Source organism: Phalacrocorax carbo, chromosome 5 (assembly GCF_963921805.1).
Source record: "Phalacrocorax carbo chromosome 5, bPhaCar2.1, whole genome shotgun sequence".
Classification (NCBI taxonomy): domain Eukaryota; kingdom Metazoa; phylum Chordata; class Aves; order Suliformes; family Phalacrocoracidae; genus Phalacrocorax; species Phalacrocorax carbo.
Window position 1 is genome coordinate 4,874,154 of NC_087517.1, and position 18,729 is coordinate 4,892,882.

At 40.4% G+C, this 18,729-nt stretch overlaps 1 protein-coding gene across 15 annotated transcripts in view; it reads left to right on the forward strand.

The window, feature by feature from the left end:
* Positions 1-18,729, forward strand: part of GTDC1 (glycosyltransferase like domain containing 1) — a 186,160-nt gene that overhangs the window by 91,025 nt on the left and 76,406 nt on the right. For 13 of the 15 annotated variants that reach the window (XR_010372962.1, XR_010372963.1, XM_064451002.1 and 10 more), the window contains exons 5-6: positions 2,721-2,888; positions 5,744-5,917. Coding sequence is in view for 13 of the 15 variants with exons in the window: in XM_064451002.1 (XP_064307072.1) it covers positions 2,721-2,888; positions 5,744-5,917 (342 nt within the window). In the remaining 2 variants the exon portion in view is untranslated. The remainder of the gene's footprint in view (positions 1-2,720; positions 2,889-5,743; positions 5,918-18,729) is intronic. The other 2 variants (XM_064451004.1, XM_064451006.1) reach the window with 1 other exon arrangement.

Below are 18,729 nucleotides of genomic sequence, written 5' to 3' on the forward strand. Positions count from 1 at the left end.
CCTCCAGTGCCCTGTGTGAGTCCATGAGCCACGTGCGTGGCTGCTCTGTGGGCATGTTGGCGGGGACTCGTGCTGTCAGGTGTTATTTAAGCTGGTAATGCTGGAGAAATTGGTAACTGCTGGTAGTTAGCAGCTTTTATGGCAGTAAAGAAACAAGTATAAGAGCATCTCATGTTTGTTGGGTTCAATTCTGGAAATGCTGTGAAATAATGCGAGCGACTCAAGAAGGGTGTTTTCTAATAATGTTACCACTTAAATGGCTTTAGTTTCATTATTTTTTTCCGTAAGAAACGTAAGCGGTGTCATTTCAGGCACTAAATCTGAATTTGCTATTGATCGCAACAGTATTCCTTTGACACTGGTTTATCGATGGGCTGGGCAGTGATAAGGGATCTGCTGGTTAATTGAGTCTTATCCCTTCCCATTTACAGTGGAGAACGTTTGGGTCTACCTCTTCCCAGCTTCCCAAGTTTTCAGCCTTTCTTGCCTTACTAGAAGCCATCCTCCAGCTCCCTCTAATGATGCTCTTGAATCCTCTCGTTTGTCAAAGCCGGTACTGCAAACATTATTTTCCTTTCTGTGTGAATATAACCATCTTTTTTTCATATTCCTTTCCGAGTTATTCCTTTGTCCATCTGAGCGAGTTCAGATATTTCAGAGCTGCATAGTTCTGTCCAAGCTTAAATCTTGGATCTCATTTCTCGTCGTGCTCCCCGTTGCCCTTTTCTCTCCAGTCATCGTGTTAACCTTGGCACCCCCACTGTCTTCTCTTTCCACTCTCGCTTTTGTGCCTTGCTCCGTGCAGCTTCCCGTGTTTTCAATCCCAATGTGCCATCTCTTTTTTTTTTTAATTCTCTTAGTTCAAATGCAGGCGAGTTCATAGACGCTGCCCTGCATCAATTCAGTCTCCTTCCTAACTCATTGCAGAAAGAGGTTTTCTGAGAAATCAGTAAAGGAAAGGATAAGCTATAGTGCAATCCAGAAATAGGCAAAATTTTGCCAAGCAACTATTTAATCTCACTTCTGTAGTAGTATTTGGGGGTTTGTTTTGCACCGTTTGTATTTTTCTTCGTCACCCTAGTGCTAAACACACCGCCACCTCCGAGCAGGGGTATTGCATCGCCCGTAGCAAGTTTTCCTGCCTCTGCTTTGAGTCTGGCACCCAGGTCCTTAGGAGGTCCAGATGTTATTACCCTCCGTGACAAATAAGTGATGACTTATGTAAAACTATTTTTTCCTCTTAGTATGGCTCATAATAAACCCGAGCTCGTAGCTTAATTGGCATTCCGTTTGACAGTCCCTTTAGAACGATCAAATATTTGATGAACAAGGCAATAACATTCGTCTCTTACTTTCATAAGCCTTTCAGATCAGCATTGACTCAAGTTGATGAAGATGGATACAGGATCTGTTCTCTAGGAAGTGTTTGTTCTGTAGAATCAGATTATCTAAGAACGGTGTGTGTCAGCGTAGGTGATATTGTGATATATATATAGCGTTATTTGGGGACGTTCATGAGTTTTAAGGTTGACAGGATCAGAAACTTGTACTATTAGTGATGTGGGTTTGGCAGTAATCTTGAACAGGAAATCCAAGTAGGAATAGGAAGAACAGGAATAAAATAGGATAAAGAATAGGAAGAGTGGGAATAAAAATAGGAAAAATAGGAACGGTTTCGAAAGAACTAAACATTGCATAAATCAGTTCTGAATCTGAACCACTAAAATGGTGGATAGCAAAAAAATAAAGTCAGAAACATGCTATGCTGAAAACCGTTTGAGTTTAGCTTAATAAAGCTTAATGTTTTATGTGCAATAAATACCTGTTCTCAATTATTTTATTTTAATCCCTTATGGTGAGAAATGTCTATGGCTCTGCAGTTTTCTGTAGGTTCAGGATTCGGTTTGCTTGAAAGCAGCGCTAGCCGGGGGACAGGAGATGCTCACATTCTTCTGGTGAATGCAGGGAAATCTGCCACTGGTTACCGTAGGGTCACGATTTCATGTTACACGTTTAAATACATTCATTTTCTGATAGCCTGGTAAGTTACACAAGGCTAAGGTAGCAGCCCGTTAGTGTTGTTCGCGCCTGCTTTATATAATTGAAGGGTGCGTGCAGCGTTGTAGACTGTGGAATTGCAGGAGTGCTGCGGCAATACTGGGGTGCCAGGGTAGAAACAACATTTCATTATAGAGGATACCTAATAAAAATGTGAAAATAAAACAGAAAAAGGGTGGGAAGAAAAAAATAGACTGTACTAGATAAGTGCACTGCATAAATCAAAAGGGTTTATGTCATAACATGAACATGTGCCATTCCTGCTCATATATTGAATTTCAGTAGTTGGTTGCATAAAGAAGTAAAGTGTAATGAAACTGGCAAGCAAAGTATTCCCTAGTCAGCCTTATCTTTGTTCCATTTGTCCTTCAGATACAGCTTTTCTTGCCTTTTTCAATAAAATCCATCCAGCTTTTTTTATTTTGCATCTCTCTGTAACTGAGCTGGGAAGACCAATGAGATTCGGTGCTTTTCTAGTTGGGTTCTTAGCAGCTGCTTTTTAAGAGATCAAAACTTCGAATGCTGCTACATGGTATTAAGGCTTAGCTATTGATGTGTCCCTATAGGGGTTGTGTTTTTCTTGGGGGGGTGGGGAGAAGGGGAAGGGGTGACCCCTGCGAGCATGCTCACAGACAGTAAACACTGCTCTCCTTGTTTTCCAGGATCCTCTTTGCAAGCTCGGTGCTTAACCTGGCTGAACTCGCTGCCCTCCGCCCTGACCTTGGCAAATTGAAAAAGGTCCTCTACTTCCATGAGAATCAATTGGCATATCCTGTCCAGAAATGCCAGGAAAGGGATTTTCAGTATGGATACAACCAGATTCTTTCATGGTATGTGTTTCTCGCACCGCTCTGTGTTATCTGAGGTGTCCTTCTCTCTACAACCTTGCAGCTTCATAAGCCTGAGGAGTCCTCCTCCTCCGCATAAATGATGACCCCGTAGCAAACGGAGGTACCAGCAGAGTCCCGAAGAGAGGATGATAAAAGTGCTGTGGCAGAAGCGATCTGCTCTGTAAACTCATCTCGGTTTCTTGTATGAAGCCCACTGATGCTACCACGGCGTACCCGTTAGTGGTGCGGATTTTGACCCGTGCCTTGGCCGTAAGCCGGCCGCTTCGTTTCACGGATGCTTCGCAAAGCTGCAGCTCATCAGCTCTTGCTCGGCCATAGCTTTTACTGCATCCAACTGAAATTATAGAGAGGGTTTTAGGGAAATAAACAGGAATTAAAATGTACTGCAGCACTTTTCATGTGAAGAGAGGGCAGTAAACATACCAGATAAATCCTTATATTTCTTTCATCTAGTATTCAGAAATTGTGCAGTGCTAAAATACCCAGACGTTTTAAAGGCTGCGGTCCTTTATTGTTGCTAAAAACAAACGTATTTCTCGAATCTGAGTTAATGAAAGAAGTTAATAACGGCAACACTGAAAGGCTTTGTGGTGAGGCACTGCACAGACCTAAGTGAAACAGCAAAACTCAGTTGTTCTGAAACTGAAATAAATTCTTTTCCACGATCTTTCTCACCTAACTGTTAGTAGGAGAGCTATTAGGAACAGTGATTGAGAGTTTTAAGGCACGAGTTAAGCTTTTGCATCTTTATAATACAAGCCAGTTGATACTGAAATTTCTCAAAGAATGATCTCTCTATTCTCTGGCCGTTCTGTAGCTGCTTCTGCCGCCGCACTTGCAACATGTTTCACTAACTTAAAGATGGGAAGATACGGTGAAAGATCTTTTGGAAACAGAAGCGGCCATTTTCAGATGTTATAACAAAAAGATGTATTTTTTGGCACTGGGGCAAGGAAATTTTTTGTGTGTGTATATATATATTTTGCTTTATTATGGCAGTTATTTTTCACATGTCTATTGTAAGCTGACAAACATTTATCCTCAAAACATGCATTTTTCAGACAACAAAAGTATCTCCTATTAGGAAAAAAAGATATACTTATATAGATGTTCCGTTCTGTCTCCTTCAGACTCCAACAGCTTCTCCATGCAATTATATAATATTCATCTTCCGTTTGTGTTGCTGCAGAAACCCCATTTTTAACAGCAGATAGAAACCAGCTCCTCCGTACTGTTCGTAACTATCTACTGCTCTTCTGCAAAGACATGACATCTTCCCATCTTCCAAATCTGTTAGAAATGCTAGAGATGTGAAAATGTATCTTCCCAGTTTTGCATAGAGACTTTGGAGATGATGAAAATTGGAGCACTTTGAATCTCCAGGTTGGTGCTTGGGATAATTAGGGAAGAGATTTATTTTTTTTTTTAAATCTCTTGAGTGTTTCCATAGAATTTATGTAATGAAATCACACTTTTCAGTGATGGCTGAGATTCCTTTTAGCTGCTCAAGCAGTGATGGTGACAGGATCTTTCTAATTTGCCAGTGATATGCAGAACCTCTAGGAAAAAGTTGGGCAGAGATGATGTCATGCCGTCATTAAATCAGTGCAGGAAAGATGACTGGGTCGTTTGTACAAAGACGTGGAGACCAATGGGTTAAAAACCATAGGTGGGGAAGAGGGTGGGGTTCCAGAAAGCATTTCAGCTCCCGCAGCCGGCTTGAAAAGGATTATTTCTCTCTCTAATGTTTTTTTTTTTTTGCTTTTCCTGCTGACTCCTGCTGCTTTGGTGAGCCGTGTCAGTTCTCTTTCTTGACCAGACAGCAGTGAGATGCAGTGAGGATGAATGACAGCCTCTCACCTCAAATATACTTTTCACCAGCCCGTTGACTTATGAACACGTGTCCTCGATGTATCTTATGACCCATAGGTCTGTATTACAATATATAACGTATTGAGAAAACCAACCGGCCATAAAGCATTTCTTACCTCCGTTAGCGTGGCGTGTTTGCCAGTGTAGCTAAGATTGTGTCAGCACTTCCAGGATAAACTTCCAGATATTTCAGGCTTTTTGATAGCTTCTCACTTTCTCCACTCTGACTCTAAGCAGAGAGACAGTACCTACGTTATCAGTTAAGTACATCTTAAAATTACTGATCCGGTTGGTTTTAAAACACAGCAGTAAAGAACAAAACATTGCATTGATATGCCATATATTTTCAAACTTTTTTTTTTTTGTACTGTGTGCTATGTGTATTTTATATATATATATATTTAATGAATGTACTTTTAATCGGGATTATGTATGCATAGGTTAAAGTCTAGATTCTCTAGTATCCTGCTACCTGACGTACTTGGTCAGTCACAGGTAGGTTATCCAAAGGTGAGTTGTCCTTCAGTGCGAAGGATTATTTCTAAAGAATTATAATTTTCCTCAAATTTACTTCTAGAAAAGTCATGTTACAGCAGGCCTTATCTGTTTATAATACTTCAGGAGATAATGGCAGTAATATCATTCTTACCATTTTATGAATAAAAGTGATCCACGGATAGAATAGGATGCGCTCCTTCAGATTAATAATAGTAATTTATAAGTTAGCTAAGAAGAAAAAAAGTTTGAAAATATTTCAGAGTGAACAGGCAGAAATCCAAGACACTTCTCCTTAAGGTACATATGCTACTCCTAACTCACGTGAAAGGGCTGATTTTAATTAGCATTCCACTTGCACCTTTTGTTTGTTTGCGAGAATATGTGTCCTATTTCCGTTGCATTTAAAACAATTCTGTTCCTTTTGCAGCAGCAGTTCATTCATTAATCTTAACCACTTTTTACAGTTTGGTTGCTGATGTTGTGGTGTTCAACTCTGCTTTTAATATGGAATCGTTTCTTACATCCATTGGAAAATTTATGAAGCTGATTCCTGACCACAGACCTAAGGATTTGGAAAAAATGATCAGACCGAAGTGCCAAGTTCTTTATTTTCCAGTCAGGTTTCCTGATGTGAGCAGGTCAGTACATTTTCCACGTCATAAATTGCCTCCAGTCTGTCAAAACTCTCTATTTATGGTGGCGTTCTAACTAATCAGCTAAAGCATCGCTAATGAAAGAGTTTGATAATATGCAAAAGCCCCTAATTGATAAATGTATCTCAATAATCAGAGGCTATTCAGGCAGCGTCTGATCTGCCGAGCCTGCCCTTAGCGCGTGTCGTACAAACGTGCATCGTTCAGGATGAGTGATTTCCCACTTGTTTTAGTGATTTCCCACTTGCTTTAGTCTTTAAGGAGTTGCCCGCTCCTCAGCTCTGTATATATTTGTACAGGGGAGGTCAAGGAGGAGAAAGAAATGCTAGAGAGCAGTGAAAGTGATAAGCCTGTAGTCAAGAAGCTATATTTCCCTTGGTGTGTTGCAGTGGGATTTTATTCCCTCTTCCCTCCCCTACCTCTCATTTTATTGCTTTCCAGGTAGGCAGAAAGCATCCCAGTAGCAGGGAGCAGACTTGCAGATGTTGGCATTAGCTGCAGTGGTAGATGCTCTTCAGTCTTCCTCGGTTACTCTGAAGGACGTTTTTTATTACCCTCCTTTCAGAGCCCGCCTTGAAATTAGCGGTGGGTTATGTGGCTCAAAGGGAACATTCGCTAGATCCTTTTCACTTTTGATTAAACCTGGCACGATTGTTTTTCCTGTTATAAGGGACTCTCCCCCCACTGAACAGGAACTTTGCTTCAATGGGACCGGTACTAAATACAGTATGATTCTGCAATTTGATTATACTCTTAAAACCAGCACAGTGCTGGGTATGTTTTTTTTTTTGCTGGAATAAGGATGGAAAGCACCATAATGACTCTGCAAGAGTCTGGCTGTTGATCTGATAATAAGTTCTGGCCACACTTGGGATCTTTGTCCCTGACCAGCTTGTACTTAGAGTTATTTCAAAGGCTAGATATACATTTTTGGTAGTTTGGGGTAGAGATTTTTAGCAGAGGAGCTCAGGTCGTGCACTCTATTGATGTTCACGCTGCAAGGTTTTCATTTCAGTGTCTTGGAAAACTTTATATTCTAAAGCACTGATGCAAATCGTTTAAAAATCAGTGTCTAAAGTTAAGTCTCTAAAACCTATGTTTTTGGCAAGTGGGTAAAAATTCTCCAGTGTTCCTTAGGGACTTGGCTGACTGGATGGAGGTGGAGATCAGTACCTATATATCTTTGAGGATCTACTATTGCTTCTTAGAGACGATGGTTTTCAAGAGTGAGGGAATGCTGTGAATGCTTAGCGTATTTGATATCGAGCCATTTTAAAAGGGTCCCCTGTTTTTTGGCATACCTTGGGCCTCACGTGGCCCAAGCCTGATTTAGGAGATGAAGGTGTGATAACCCTGTCTCATATATTAAATCGGCTCCTTTGGACTCGTCAGCCCTGGCAGATGGGGTCAAACGAGACCTGACAAGCTAGTCCGAAGTCATACGCACGGCGATCGCTTGTCCGAAGCAGAAGGTGGTTAGGGGAATGAAATCAGTATTCTACTACCCAAACTGGTCAAGTGGCAAGTCCCCATCTTACTGTGTGCTCTTCTTAACGTCCCGCTCCTGTGTGAAATCTCATCTCAGAAAGCACGACGCCTTTCACGTTTTTATTGTGGTTGTTGCACTCAAAACTATATCGAAAAGCCATTTTCAGCAGTGACGGACAAAATGAAGATGTTCATAAACAACTGTGTGACCGTGCAGCTTTCTCAGCAGAGTAATTAGAAACACAGCTTATGATCAGCTCTAGTATTTCTAATATATATTTTATTCAACAGCTAACTCTAGCTGTAAGTTCTGGGTTGTTTTTTATTAGGTGAAGCTCAATATCATCACGGGGGGGAAAAAAAGGCAGAAGAAAGGACTGCTGCTGCATAGCTCTGAAGATCTTTGGGTTTTGACCTTCAGCTCCAGTATTTACTATTTCTTCACAAGATCATGTTTTAAATAATGTTGAATGCACCTGTGGCAATGGAATGCTGTTTTTTAATTTCAACTGTATAAGTATAGTGGCTGAATGGAGGTTGAGGAGAAAAAGGTTAAGAAAAATTGTGGCCAAGCTAAAATTTATAAAGCAAGCTCTTAGCCCAGAGTGTTTTTCAAGTTATTTTCAAATGGTAATTTGCTTTATCCAAACCAAACTCATACAGTGTAAGTAAGTGATTATTTGCATGACTGACAATCATTTCAGTGCCTGCAGTCTTTTTAAAATGCATGATTTTGCTGAGATGTTGGGAAAATATTTAAAAATTCTGAAGGCAAAATAACCAGGGTGGGTTTTTTTTTCTTTACTTTGACCTCTTTTATTTTGCACGTGAATGTCTCAGGGTGTGTTTGTGTCTTAAATGTAAGCTCCATTTGGATTTGGGAGAGAGTTGATCTAAGGAATCATCCTCCTACATGTGATGGTGATCTTTTTAAGATTATTTTAGGTTAATATTGCAGTTGTCAGGCAAAATCAAATATACCTGACCCCTGATCAAAACCAGTGTAATGAAGGAGAATGTCACATGAGTTAATCCTGTAACGTATCTACCTTTTAATGTAATTACTGTAGATGATGGGCACACAAACTAGCACAAGCAGCGCAGCAAGTGATCACTTCAGAGCGAGGGTATGATGATGAAGGATACCCTGGGAAATACTTGTGAATACTCTTAGAGGTACCATTACACATACATGTAATGATCACTTAAATACTTCTTGTCTGTGTGCGAGAGGAAGTTATTGATACTTTTTTTTTAATAAAGAATCTTCTTTTTAATAAATATTTGCCATAAGGGGACGTATTGGTGTTCCCAGAGCAAGCAACCAGACTGTGGTCCTTATCTGACAATGAAAGAGATGAAAAGATTTGAGGATTTAGCCGAATAAGAAATTTACTGACCTAATCCTCCTGTTTTCTGGTTCTGACAAGGACTAGCTTCCGTATTGCAGCCTGTGGTGCCACAGCCACTCCATGTATATTCATCCTCTGTAATTTCTGACTCTGATTCTCCTCTTCATATGTTCTGATGAAGTATATTATGTAGAAATACGTCTCAGAGTATTTCTAAGCTTGGAGACAAAAAAACCCCTCCAAGTTAAGGCTGTTACTTCACAGTGCATAGGTGTGGCAAGGGATGTAGACCAGTAGCTGATCTTACCTGCCATAGGTGCCACCTGTCAGACTGGGGTTTATAACACAGTGAATTAAAAACATGGTAATTCACACTTATATTGTCACTGGCTTGATTTCAGTAGATTGTCTATTATAAACAAAATCCTAAATGGCTTTTTTCCCTATACAATCATAGAGTCTATTTTGATATAGTCTGTTTCCACTTTTGCACTGGAATACTATGGTCCAGGAAGAAAACCCCCTTTCTGCTGATGTTGACTTTGATACTCAGGTCTCCATATGCCAGCAGACCCCGCTAGAACACCTCTGGAAGGTCTTTGTTGATATTTTGTATTAATTCTCTCGGCCTATCTGCATCCGTGCTGTTTGTGGCAGTCGGCAAAGCAGGGTCAGAGGAGGTGCTCCTCGGAATTCATTTCAGTGAAATTAGTAGTTTACATTTCGGTTATTATTGCTATTCCTCTGGTTGTAGTATATCTTTATTATTATCACCACAATGTGGTATCAAAAGAAGATGTTTTTAGAAGCAAGAATGAAGTAACGTTCCTAAGAGCTCAAAATGCACATTGGGCTAAGGTGGAATAATATAAAAGAAACGAGAGGATGAGCATTAAAGCAGAAAATATAAAATAGCTTCTTTTAAGTGGAACTTGTTAGCAAAGCTCTTGTGCTGTCAGTGTTATACAATTTGAAGTAGAATTAAAGATTTTAGACTGTTGTTTTTTCATTCGCTTTTATAACTTAGCACAGTTCGTGGGGCATTTTCAACCATTTGATTTTATATTTTTTTAGTTATAGTGTGAGACAGGCAGAATTTGCCAGTCTAGGGAGTATTTTAGGGCCAGTCAAGGGAGTTCCTGACTAAAGCAGAAGTTTTTAAAAGACGCTGACAGTGTCTCTCATACAGAAACCTGACTGCCACGTGTGGGGAACACTGTTTTAGGGAAATAAAAAATTTGCATCATTTGGACCGGGCTTGCAGGGCTGAACTTTGGACCTCTGTTTAGGTAACTAAGAGGCTCCCCCTTCCTCTGTAATCCTAATGCTATACAATAGCTTTGCTGTGCTGGAAAAATACAGATGTCAACAAGCAAGGAGGGACGTGCATCCACAAGAGCCCAGAGCTATAGGTGGGCACTGGGGACGTGTCTGCGTTGCACAGAGAGATGCTCAGCAGTGGTACCCAAGTGAGCTCCAGTGAACTGTCTTGCATATGGGAAGCAGTATACCTTAGAGGAGCAGTTTTTGGCTAATTAGCCTTCCAGTGAAATAGCATGTATTAGCTTAGGTGGAGTACTATGCTAATTGCAGTGATTCTGGTACTGAAGCTAGCTACCGCCTTTGGTGGTGGCTCAGGCTTCTCCGTGGTGCGCCGTGCTCTCTGGTAGGCATAGCCTGCCTGCCACCACGGTTTATGGGTAGTTAGCATAATTAGAAAACGCCAATAGACTGCTCCTACCTTGGGGCTTGCTGCTGAAGAACTGGGTGATGGAAATTACTCCCCTGAATGTCTTTCCTCCTCACCTGCCGCAAGCAGGTTTTGAGGGTTGGTGTTGGCACGCTAAGAGTTACGCAACAAGCACGAGGGATGCTCTCAAGATCTGGGACACAGCCCCTATGGGGAGGAAAGTGCAGTGCTGGCTTAAAAGGGGCATAAAATGGAGTCTTTCAGTCCTGGAGCCTTTGGCAGCGAGTCGCTTACCTTCTGTGTCTCTGGGATAGGTGCTAAGTGCAGATAGCCGCACCTACAGCAAGGGCTTGGGTGGTTGAATGAAGGGTGTCTCAGGCATCTATATTCAGTGGTGCTTCCTTACATGATGCTTCTTTCCACCCGTGCACTGTGTGCCGTCTGGGAGGTTGGGGGATGATGAAAGAGTTTCCATTCTCTCTCTGTATCACAGAGGACCAGCTGGTGCCCCAGCCTGGTCTTCCAGGCAGAACATGCCTGTTTTATCCCCAAAATATCCCCAGAACTCTGCAGCAGCAGCAGACCGAGAGTGCCCTCCTAGAGGGGGACCTGGCTGAGCAGTCTGCTGGGATGCATTCATTCTGCAAAACTTTCTAAAAAGTAATTTCTTTTTATCTGTTCAGGGACAAAAATAGTTTTACTGACTCCCTTTTATCTGTCGTATAGGTATTCCACTAAACGCCGTCATAATAACCATTTAGTCTCACAATAGCTCACAAGGACACTTAAGCAGAATTCTCTGTGCAACCTAGTTTTTTATTATGTTGGGTACCGCTCATGTTGCATACAACACATTCCCATAAAGCTTGCATTTTGTATTTACAGAGAAATTTCTCTGGAGAGTTAAGGTCTTGTAAAACATTCTTGTTCTACAGCATGAACGAATTATTATACTCCAGGGCATTAAAAGTGAAGTGTACTGAAGAAAAGAATTTTTTCATTAAAATGCAGTTTATATTGATAAAACAGATTACTAGCATTTGATGAAATGTGAAACTTGGATCTACCCATATCGCTAAATCGCCAGTAGGTTTATTTTGGCAAGAAGAATAGTATGTAATGTATATCAGGACCAATCATTATACAGTACCTGTTAGTTTTGTATTAGATTAAATTGTCTTTCACTAAAGTACTTGGAAAAAAAACCCCTGCTATATCTGTATCTTGAAGTAGCAGAATGTGGTAACCAAGAATATTAGAAAATAAAAGCTGTTGTGTTATCAGTTTTGGCACAGTCATTTATCAATCAGTATTTTAAACATTGACAAGTGGTAATTTAATAGGGAATGACCCTGTTGGCAGGAAGTTCTAATGACAGATGATGCAAACTCATTTATCACTATGGGGCTGTGCTGGCTTCTTACCTTTCTCAGTATCACAGCTCATATTTTCCAAGTCTGGGATGTGAGAAGCCACAAAGGGCAAAACCTGTGGCACGGAGCCTATAACCACTCCCATCTAATCTGATTAACCCCTTAGCTGCAAATTTCTCTGCAGTATAGCTGGTAAGATCTAGAAGTTCTCATCCTGATTTAAATAGCATTTGATTTTTAAGCAGGATTTGCTGTAATACTTGTAAGCACTTTCCCATAGTCAGTTTTTTGGAAGTGTTCAAGTTGTGTCACTTTGAATACAAAGTTGAGACACGCTGATACTTGGCTTTCAAAACCAAACCGCATTCTAATAAGTAATGGCACATTTCATTAGCAGGCATTAAAAATATTACATGCAGTGCCCTATACAATGGGCAGCTATTATTATTATTATCATTACTACTCGAGAAGGAAATTGATGCATTCAGAGGTTTAATTGATTTGTGCATATTCATGTGGGAAGTCAGTGGTAGAGTCACGACTGGACCGGATTATCATGCACTTCCATGCATAATAATTTCTCTGCAACTTGTAAAGAGAATGGACTACCTTGCTGGAATATATGTGGGCATTGGAAGTTGAGGGATGTCATGGGAGAGGAGATGAAAATGACACCTTCCTCAGTAACTGGTATGGATGGTGGTTTTAATTCTTCTGGGAACAGCCTATCTGTAACACAGTCACTCAGCTCTGCTTACACGGAATAGAAACAATCATATATTTTTACTTTAATTCCTACAGTATCAAAAGTTGTCATCAATTTGATGTGGTTTTAAAAAAGCATAATAAATATCTTTTAAAGCATAGTAAATGTAAGCCTTGCATTGGGTCTTCTCCACCTTTCCGCCTCAGTTCTCCGTCTGTTCTTCCTCTTTTCCTTTCACAACAGAATCTTTATCCTTAAGGCTGGGATCGGGTTAAATAGCATCCCCATGCAGGATTCAGACATGAAATACTTTGAGTTTGCATCAAATTGTTGTAGTAAGAATGAGTGAAGTTTAAATTTAATTGGTTAAAATTGTCATGGCAGACTTAAAGCTGTTTCTTGGGTTGGTTTTTTTTCCTTCTGTTCAAAGTGGAAAAGGCTATTGATTAAAGGTACGATTGTACAAAGTGCTAAATACCCTCATTTTCGCTGCAGTCCCTGGGAGCTGAGGGCGCTTGATGCTCGGCACGAGTACAACGTTAACACGGGTGGAAGGAGGCGGCGCACAAAACTCAACCCTGGGTATCGAGTGATGTGGCTGCGTCCAGCTCGGTTCCAACCCACGTGAAGTTACCGACTTAAATCCCTCGCATGTGTGAAAGATGGTTTTTATAGGCAAGGCTGTCCCTGCTGAATTTTGCATTTCAAAGTACTGCCCTTCATCGTTTGAACAATTCCATATTTTTTATTAAAAAATTCATGAATATTACATAGAAGTGGAGGTGGATTTTTTTTTTGTTTTTATTTAAAGTGATTTTATGCTTGCAGAATTGTAACAGAGAGGGAAGCAGTCGTGTTGAGCATATTATTTCTTAGTTGCTACATGAGGCAGTGACAGAACCTTATTGCTTAAATTTTCTGGGCATTCATTGTTGTAATATAATGGAAAAGGAAGTAGGTGATCTGAAAATTGCAAGAAAAAATAAGGAATAGGGAAAGATATCCAAGTTTTTTAGTGATTCTTCACTAAGAATACAAAATGTTTTCAGCAATCATTTTTAGGAGAATGAAGGGAACTCTGTTACTGGCCGTGGGGGAATGGCAATACCTCTAGACAAAGCCATGCTTCATCTTGAATTCAGTATTAGTTTGGGGGGAGGAAAAACCCAAAACAACCAAACCCCAGAAAAGCGGAGCCTTTTAAAAGAGTGATGGAATAGATATCAGCCTTGCAAATTGTTATTAAATGTGAAACTCAAACTTTAAGTGGGTCGGATCTGCTTCAAGCACTGTCGTGAGCTAGATTGCAGACAACCCATTCATGTTAAAGTCAGAGGTACCGTTAGATGCAAGTGTCAGTAGAGAAGATACTAAGATGTTCTATAGGAATTTCAGAGAATAAAGAAGAAGAGAACAAAATTACATGACGGAATACATAAAAATCGCAGTTTTAAGTTTGAAGAGGAGACTTGAAACAGAGCTCTCCAGTCCTATGGAGATGACCTTTATGTAATGTGTAAGAACAATTTAATACAGATGTTTTATTTATACATAACCAAATGGGATGAAGTTAAATGGTTTTTAATTTTGCCAAATCACAGATAATTTCTTTGTTGTGCAAGGAGTATTTTAATCTGTTTAGGTTTTTTCTTTTTTTGCTTTTGCATTTGCAACCAGGAATATTTAATATTTTATATTTTGGACATTCCCCCCGCTCAGTTGTGACTCCCAGATGAAACAATCCTCCTCTTCTTCCCTTTAAATAATTCAAATTGCATACATTTAAAAATATGAAAATCCCAACATAAACGTACCAGAAGTGCTTTTTAAGGTAGGAAGCTATTCAGCTTTACTACTGAAAAGATGCATGTCTAAATAGTAATGAGGGTTCATCAGTTTTGGACTTATGAGCACCAAGTAGTAGGGATGCTAGTTGTAGAGCTATGGGAGATCCAAGGGCAGTAATGCTTCGCCAGCCTTTTTCCTCAAGTCCGTATGAGAAAAGATCTTTGGATTAGATGGCCTTCTTTTTTAGCAATGAGGCATTTTGTGTGATGAGAAATCTGTATCCTCAACAAAGGCGTTTTGGATATTGTATAACAAGATACTACTACGTTCAGTCTGTTTTTCAAGCGATGTTATAGGCACTAGCAAAAGCCAGGAAGAATGAATTCGGTAGTAAGATGAATCAGCCAACCTGTGATTAATTTTAGAGTCGATTTCTCATAAAACTGCCGTTTTCTTATGACTCCTAAGTAGTACTCAGGTCAGGCTTGCAGAAAACTAAAGACTTTGTTCATCTTTGGCCTACCTTACGTATTTCCTGCCCCCGTTGTAATCTTGGGACCCGTCAGCAGACCACATTGCCTCTATTTTCGTTAATACCCAACCAGCTGCGGGACTAATGGTGTGTAATGCCTTACCACCATGCCAGAACCCTCATCTTTCCTCTTGTCCCCCTTTGTCAGCTCTTTTCGTCTAGAAACCACAAGTGTCTTAGTGCCGGTTCCACACCAGTTGAAGAGCCTCTGATTTAATTTCTCCAGGATGGATTTGATTTTAGGTATGTTCCTCCCTCTGGACTAGAATACTCATCATGGATGCTCTTCGATGGGGTTACACATCTTCATCTCCACAACCTTGCCTCTCAAAAAAACCCCCAAAACTATTTACAGCTATATTCTCCTTTAAACCCTCTGAGCATTTTTCGTCTCCAGCTGATGGTTCTCATAGATGTTAAATAGAGAAGCAAGCAGACCTTCCTTCCCTTGGTCCCTTCTGCGTGCCAAATGGTGGACCGGTCTGTATGGCTGTGCAGGTAAACACCAGGATATAAAGAACATGCAGATATGTAGACCACTTGCTGCTGGAGATGGACCAAAGCAGCAGCGTAGCTGCACCAGACCAAATAAAAAAGCTTATATGATTCTCATACGCAATAGAAAGGATATTTTTTTAAGATACCGATTGGCGTGTCTGTGCAAAGCACTGAAAAATTGTATGTTGTTCTGGTCACCTGTGTTCAAGAAAGATTAAACTGTGGAACAGGTACAGAGAATTGCTGCTGGGATGATTAGGAGAATCTGCATTATGAGAGCAGATTAAAAGAGTATGGCTCACTTGTCCTAGCAAAATAAAGGTTGAGAAGGGGATATAGGTTAATCTGTATAAATACAGTCAGAGGATAAATGCCATGAAAGAGGAGGAATTATTTAAGTTCCAGGATAATCCTTATAACATCCACTAGGTATAAATTGGTCATTATTGAATGACTCAGACTGGAAATGAAAAAAAGGGTGTGTAGGATGGTTGGGTGGTTTGGGTGGTTTTTTTTTTCCGGAGAGGCATTTAGTTTTGAAATGACTGTTGAAACACTATTGAAATATAAGAGGAATTTGATAAATTCAGAGAATGGTTGGTTAAACAAGGTAGGAATAGTGCCAGGTAGTTGCGGATGTTTGCTGCGATGATATTCCCAAAATGAAGGTGAAAAGAGATGGACTCTGAGATGGTCACATACTGACTTCAGTCCCGAGACCATAGTCTTGAGACCTGAGCTGGTCACTGAAGGAGATCACGTATTTCCAGCGTCAATAAAAGGCACAACAGAAGACCAGTCTGTTCTGTGTACTGTGCACGGTGTTCACCCCGTATTTCATTATTCAGGTGTTTTGTAAATGAGCGGTGTCCTGCAAGGTGTGTCTTGCTCGTGTGTTCAACCTCCCACCGTATTTGGGATCAGGAGGAATTGTCATTAGCCAGGTTCATAATGACCATGGTGGGAAGGGAAAAAAATGGCGGGGATGTTTTTGCTTCTATGTAGATACTGGGATCATCTGGACATTTTAGTGCTTTAGAGGAAAGCCACATCATGGCCAGTGCTTTTGGTCCCTCCTCTCCTCTTCCTTTGACACACGGGAGTTCCTGGGGCACTGGTCTTGGACTTTGCTGTTCTGTGGTAGGCTGAGCATCACTCAGAAGACAACACAAACCGAAGTGGTACCAAGGGCTGACAGCGGCAGTGCTCGGGGAAAGCGTTAGGTGAGATGTGCTTCAGCAAGAACCGTCTTCGGGCAAACCATTGAGTATCGTGGCTTTGTAAGAATCCTTCTCAATTTTGCCTCCGTTTACTTCTGCTCACTGAAGCATTTGGATAAAATTCTTCTGTTGAGCTCATTGGAGTCCGAATGAGTTTACTTCAGCTTTCTTATTTTGATGAAGCTGTATGGCTCTTTCATTTTCATCCTTGTGAAGAGCAGTTTAATACTAAAATTGCCTCAATCTGCGCTAGAAGCAAATGAATCACAGAAAGAACTTTTTATGGCAGTAATTCCTTTCAGTGACTGAAATTTTATCTGTCCTTCATCAAACTTCATCGCAGGTCTTTTGGTTTCGGAGTTCACTTATGTTATCTGCCATCTGATTTGGAATTACCGATCTTGAATAATGTGACTATATATGGAAAAGAGAGGATTTGACCCTTTTCGGGTGCCTAAACCGTCTTCCTTTTGTTGCCAATACAAGGAGGGATTATCCGTCAGGATTCCTGGTAACCTAGTCACAAAAAAATTTTTAAAATAATTAAAAATATGAAAAAATAATTTCAGAAAGGGCAATAGCAGGTACAGAATTATCCTTTTTTTTTTCTCCTAGTGAAACCTTGTACGATATCCATAAAGCTGCCCAGTATTTATGCCACTAAAACGCCCTATCTTTGGTTCTGAAAGCAGCTGAGCTCTTTTCAGAGGTACTGGGTGCTGAACTTGCCGGCGCATCTATACGTTAGCGACTTATTATTCTGCGAGCGTCACTTCATTTGGGCAAGCAATAAGTCCTGTTCAGTCATTGTGCTGCAGAGGAATGTTTAAAGCTGAAATGTGCATTGGAGTCTGTTTGTTTGCAGCAGATGATTTGCCTAAGCTTTGATGCGCAGTCACTTTCTGACATTTGTGTATTTCAGCAGTGAACAATGTAAACTCATTTTCTGAGCACTTTGATTACTTGCACATAGCAGTGCCCATGGCATGTGACAGAGAAGAGCACTCTATCCACTAATCAGATAGATATGCTTCAAGCGTATTTACACAAAATAATGAAAACAGCTGTTAGATACCTTTAAACTTGAGTGTGTTTTGTTATTAATCTACTAGCCCGTACACATGACACTATAATTCTTCGCTCACTCAAGTTGCCTTTAATGACACAGTAATAAAACGGAGAGGGATGAAAGTAATGGAATTGTAGAATGTAATGCCTCAATTGTTCTACAGTGTCTTCCTTTTTGCCAAAATAAACCACAATTAGGTCCATATGGTGTTTTGAAGTTTTCAAGCAATGACCCTAATAAAAAGTAATGAATTTCTGACAAAAGAAAGCATGGTGCTCTTTTAAGCAGATATCTTCGCTATTGATCTAGTTATGATTGCAGGCTGATATGCTAATAGAAGAAGAAAGGTTCAACGTGCCTGGTACAAGCACTTTCATTTGTGGTTTATTTTATTCTTATGAAACTCAGATTGAAAAGGTAGAAACTTGTTGTAATCCATCAGTTATGACTCCCTTTTAAACGACCTACTAGAATGAAAACAAATGGATTTTTCTTGAGAAAAATGGAGTTTGGAAAGCATTTGTTCACTTGAAATTCCAGAAGCAAATGTTAACTAGGAGGATGCCTCGCAATGATGAAGGTGCTTTGTTTGGATATATGAAATTTGACTTGAGCACTTTATTGTCTTCAGAGGTCCAAGCTCTGTTATTTACTCTTCTCTCTCTTAACCTTTTCATGGGGGAATGGGAGTGATACTCTTCATCTAGAAAATCCAACTACCCATGGAGCAGTTTTGAGGTAAGTACGGATACTCAAACGCAATGACTAGGACTGAGGACGTGCAGCTCATCCTCCCGTATAGTACCTAGCTATGGGCAAGCATTAAAAAAGTATGGTGTGTCAGTATTATTCCAGTGCGGTAATGACGATGCCTGAAGTGTGGGTAATCTAGTCTTCATAAAGAGAGGAGAAGGCAGGTTCTGGAAACAGATACCAGGGGAAGGAGACAATAAATGGCTGATTTGGTGAACCTTCACTGTTAGTGGTTGTTCAATGACTGTTCATTCCACACGCACGCAGGCCTAAATGACTGAGTGGAAAAGCATCTGCTGGGTAATGTACGTTATTGGCATTATTTTAC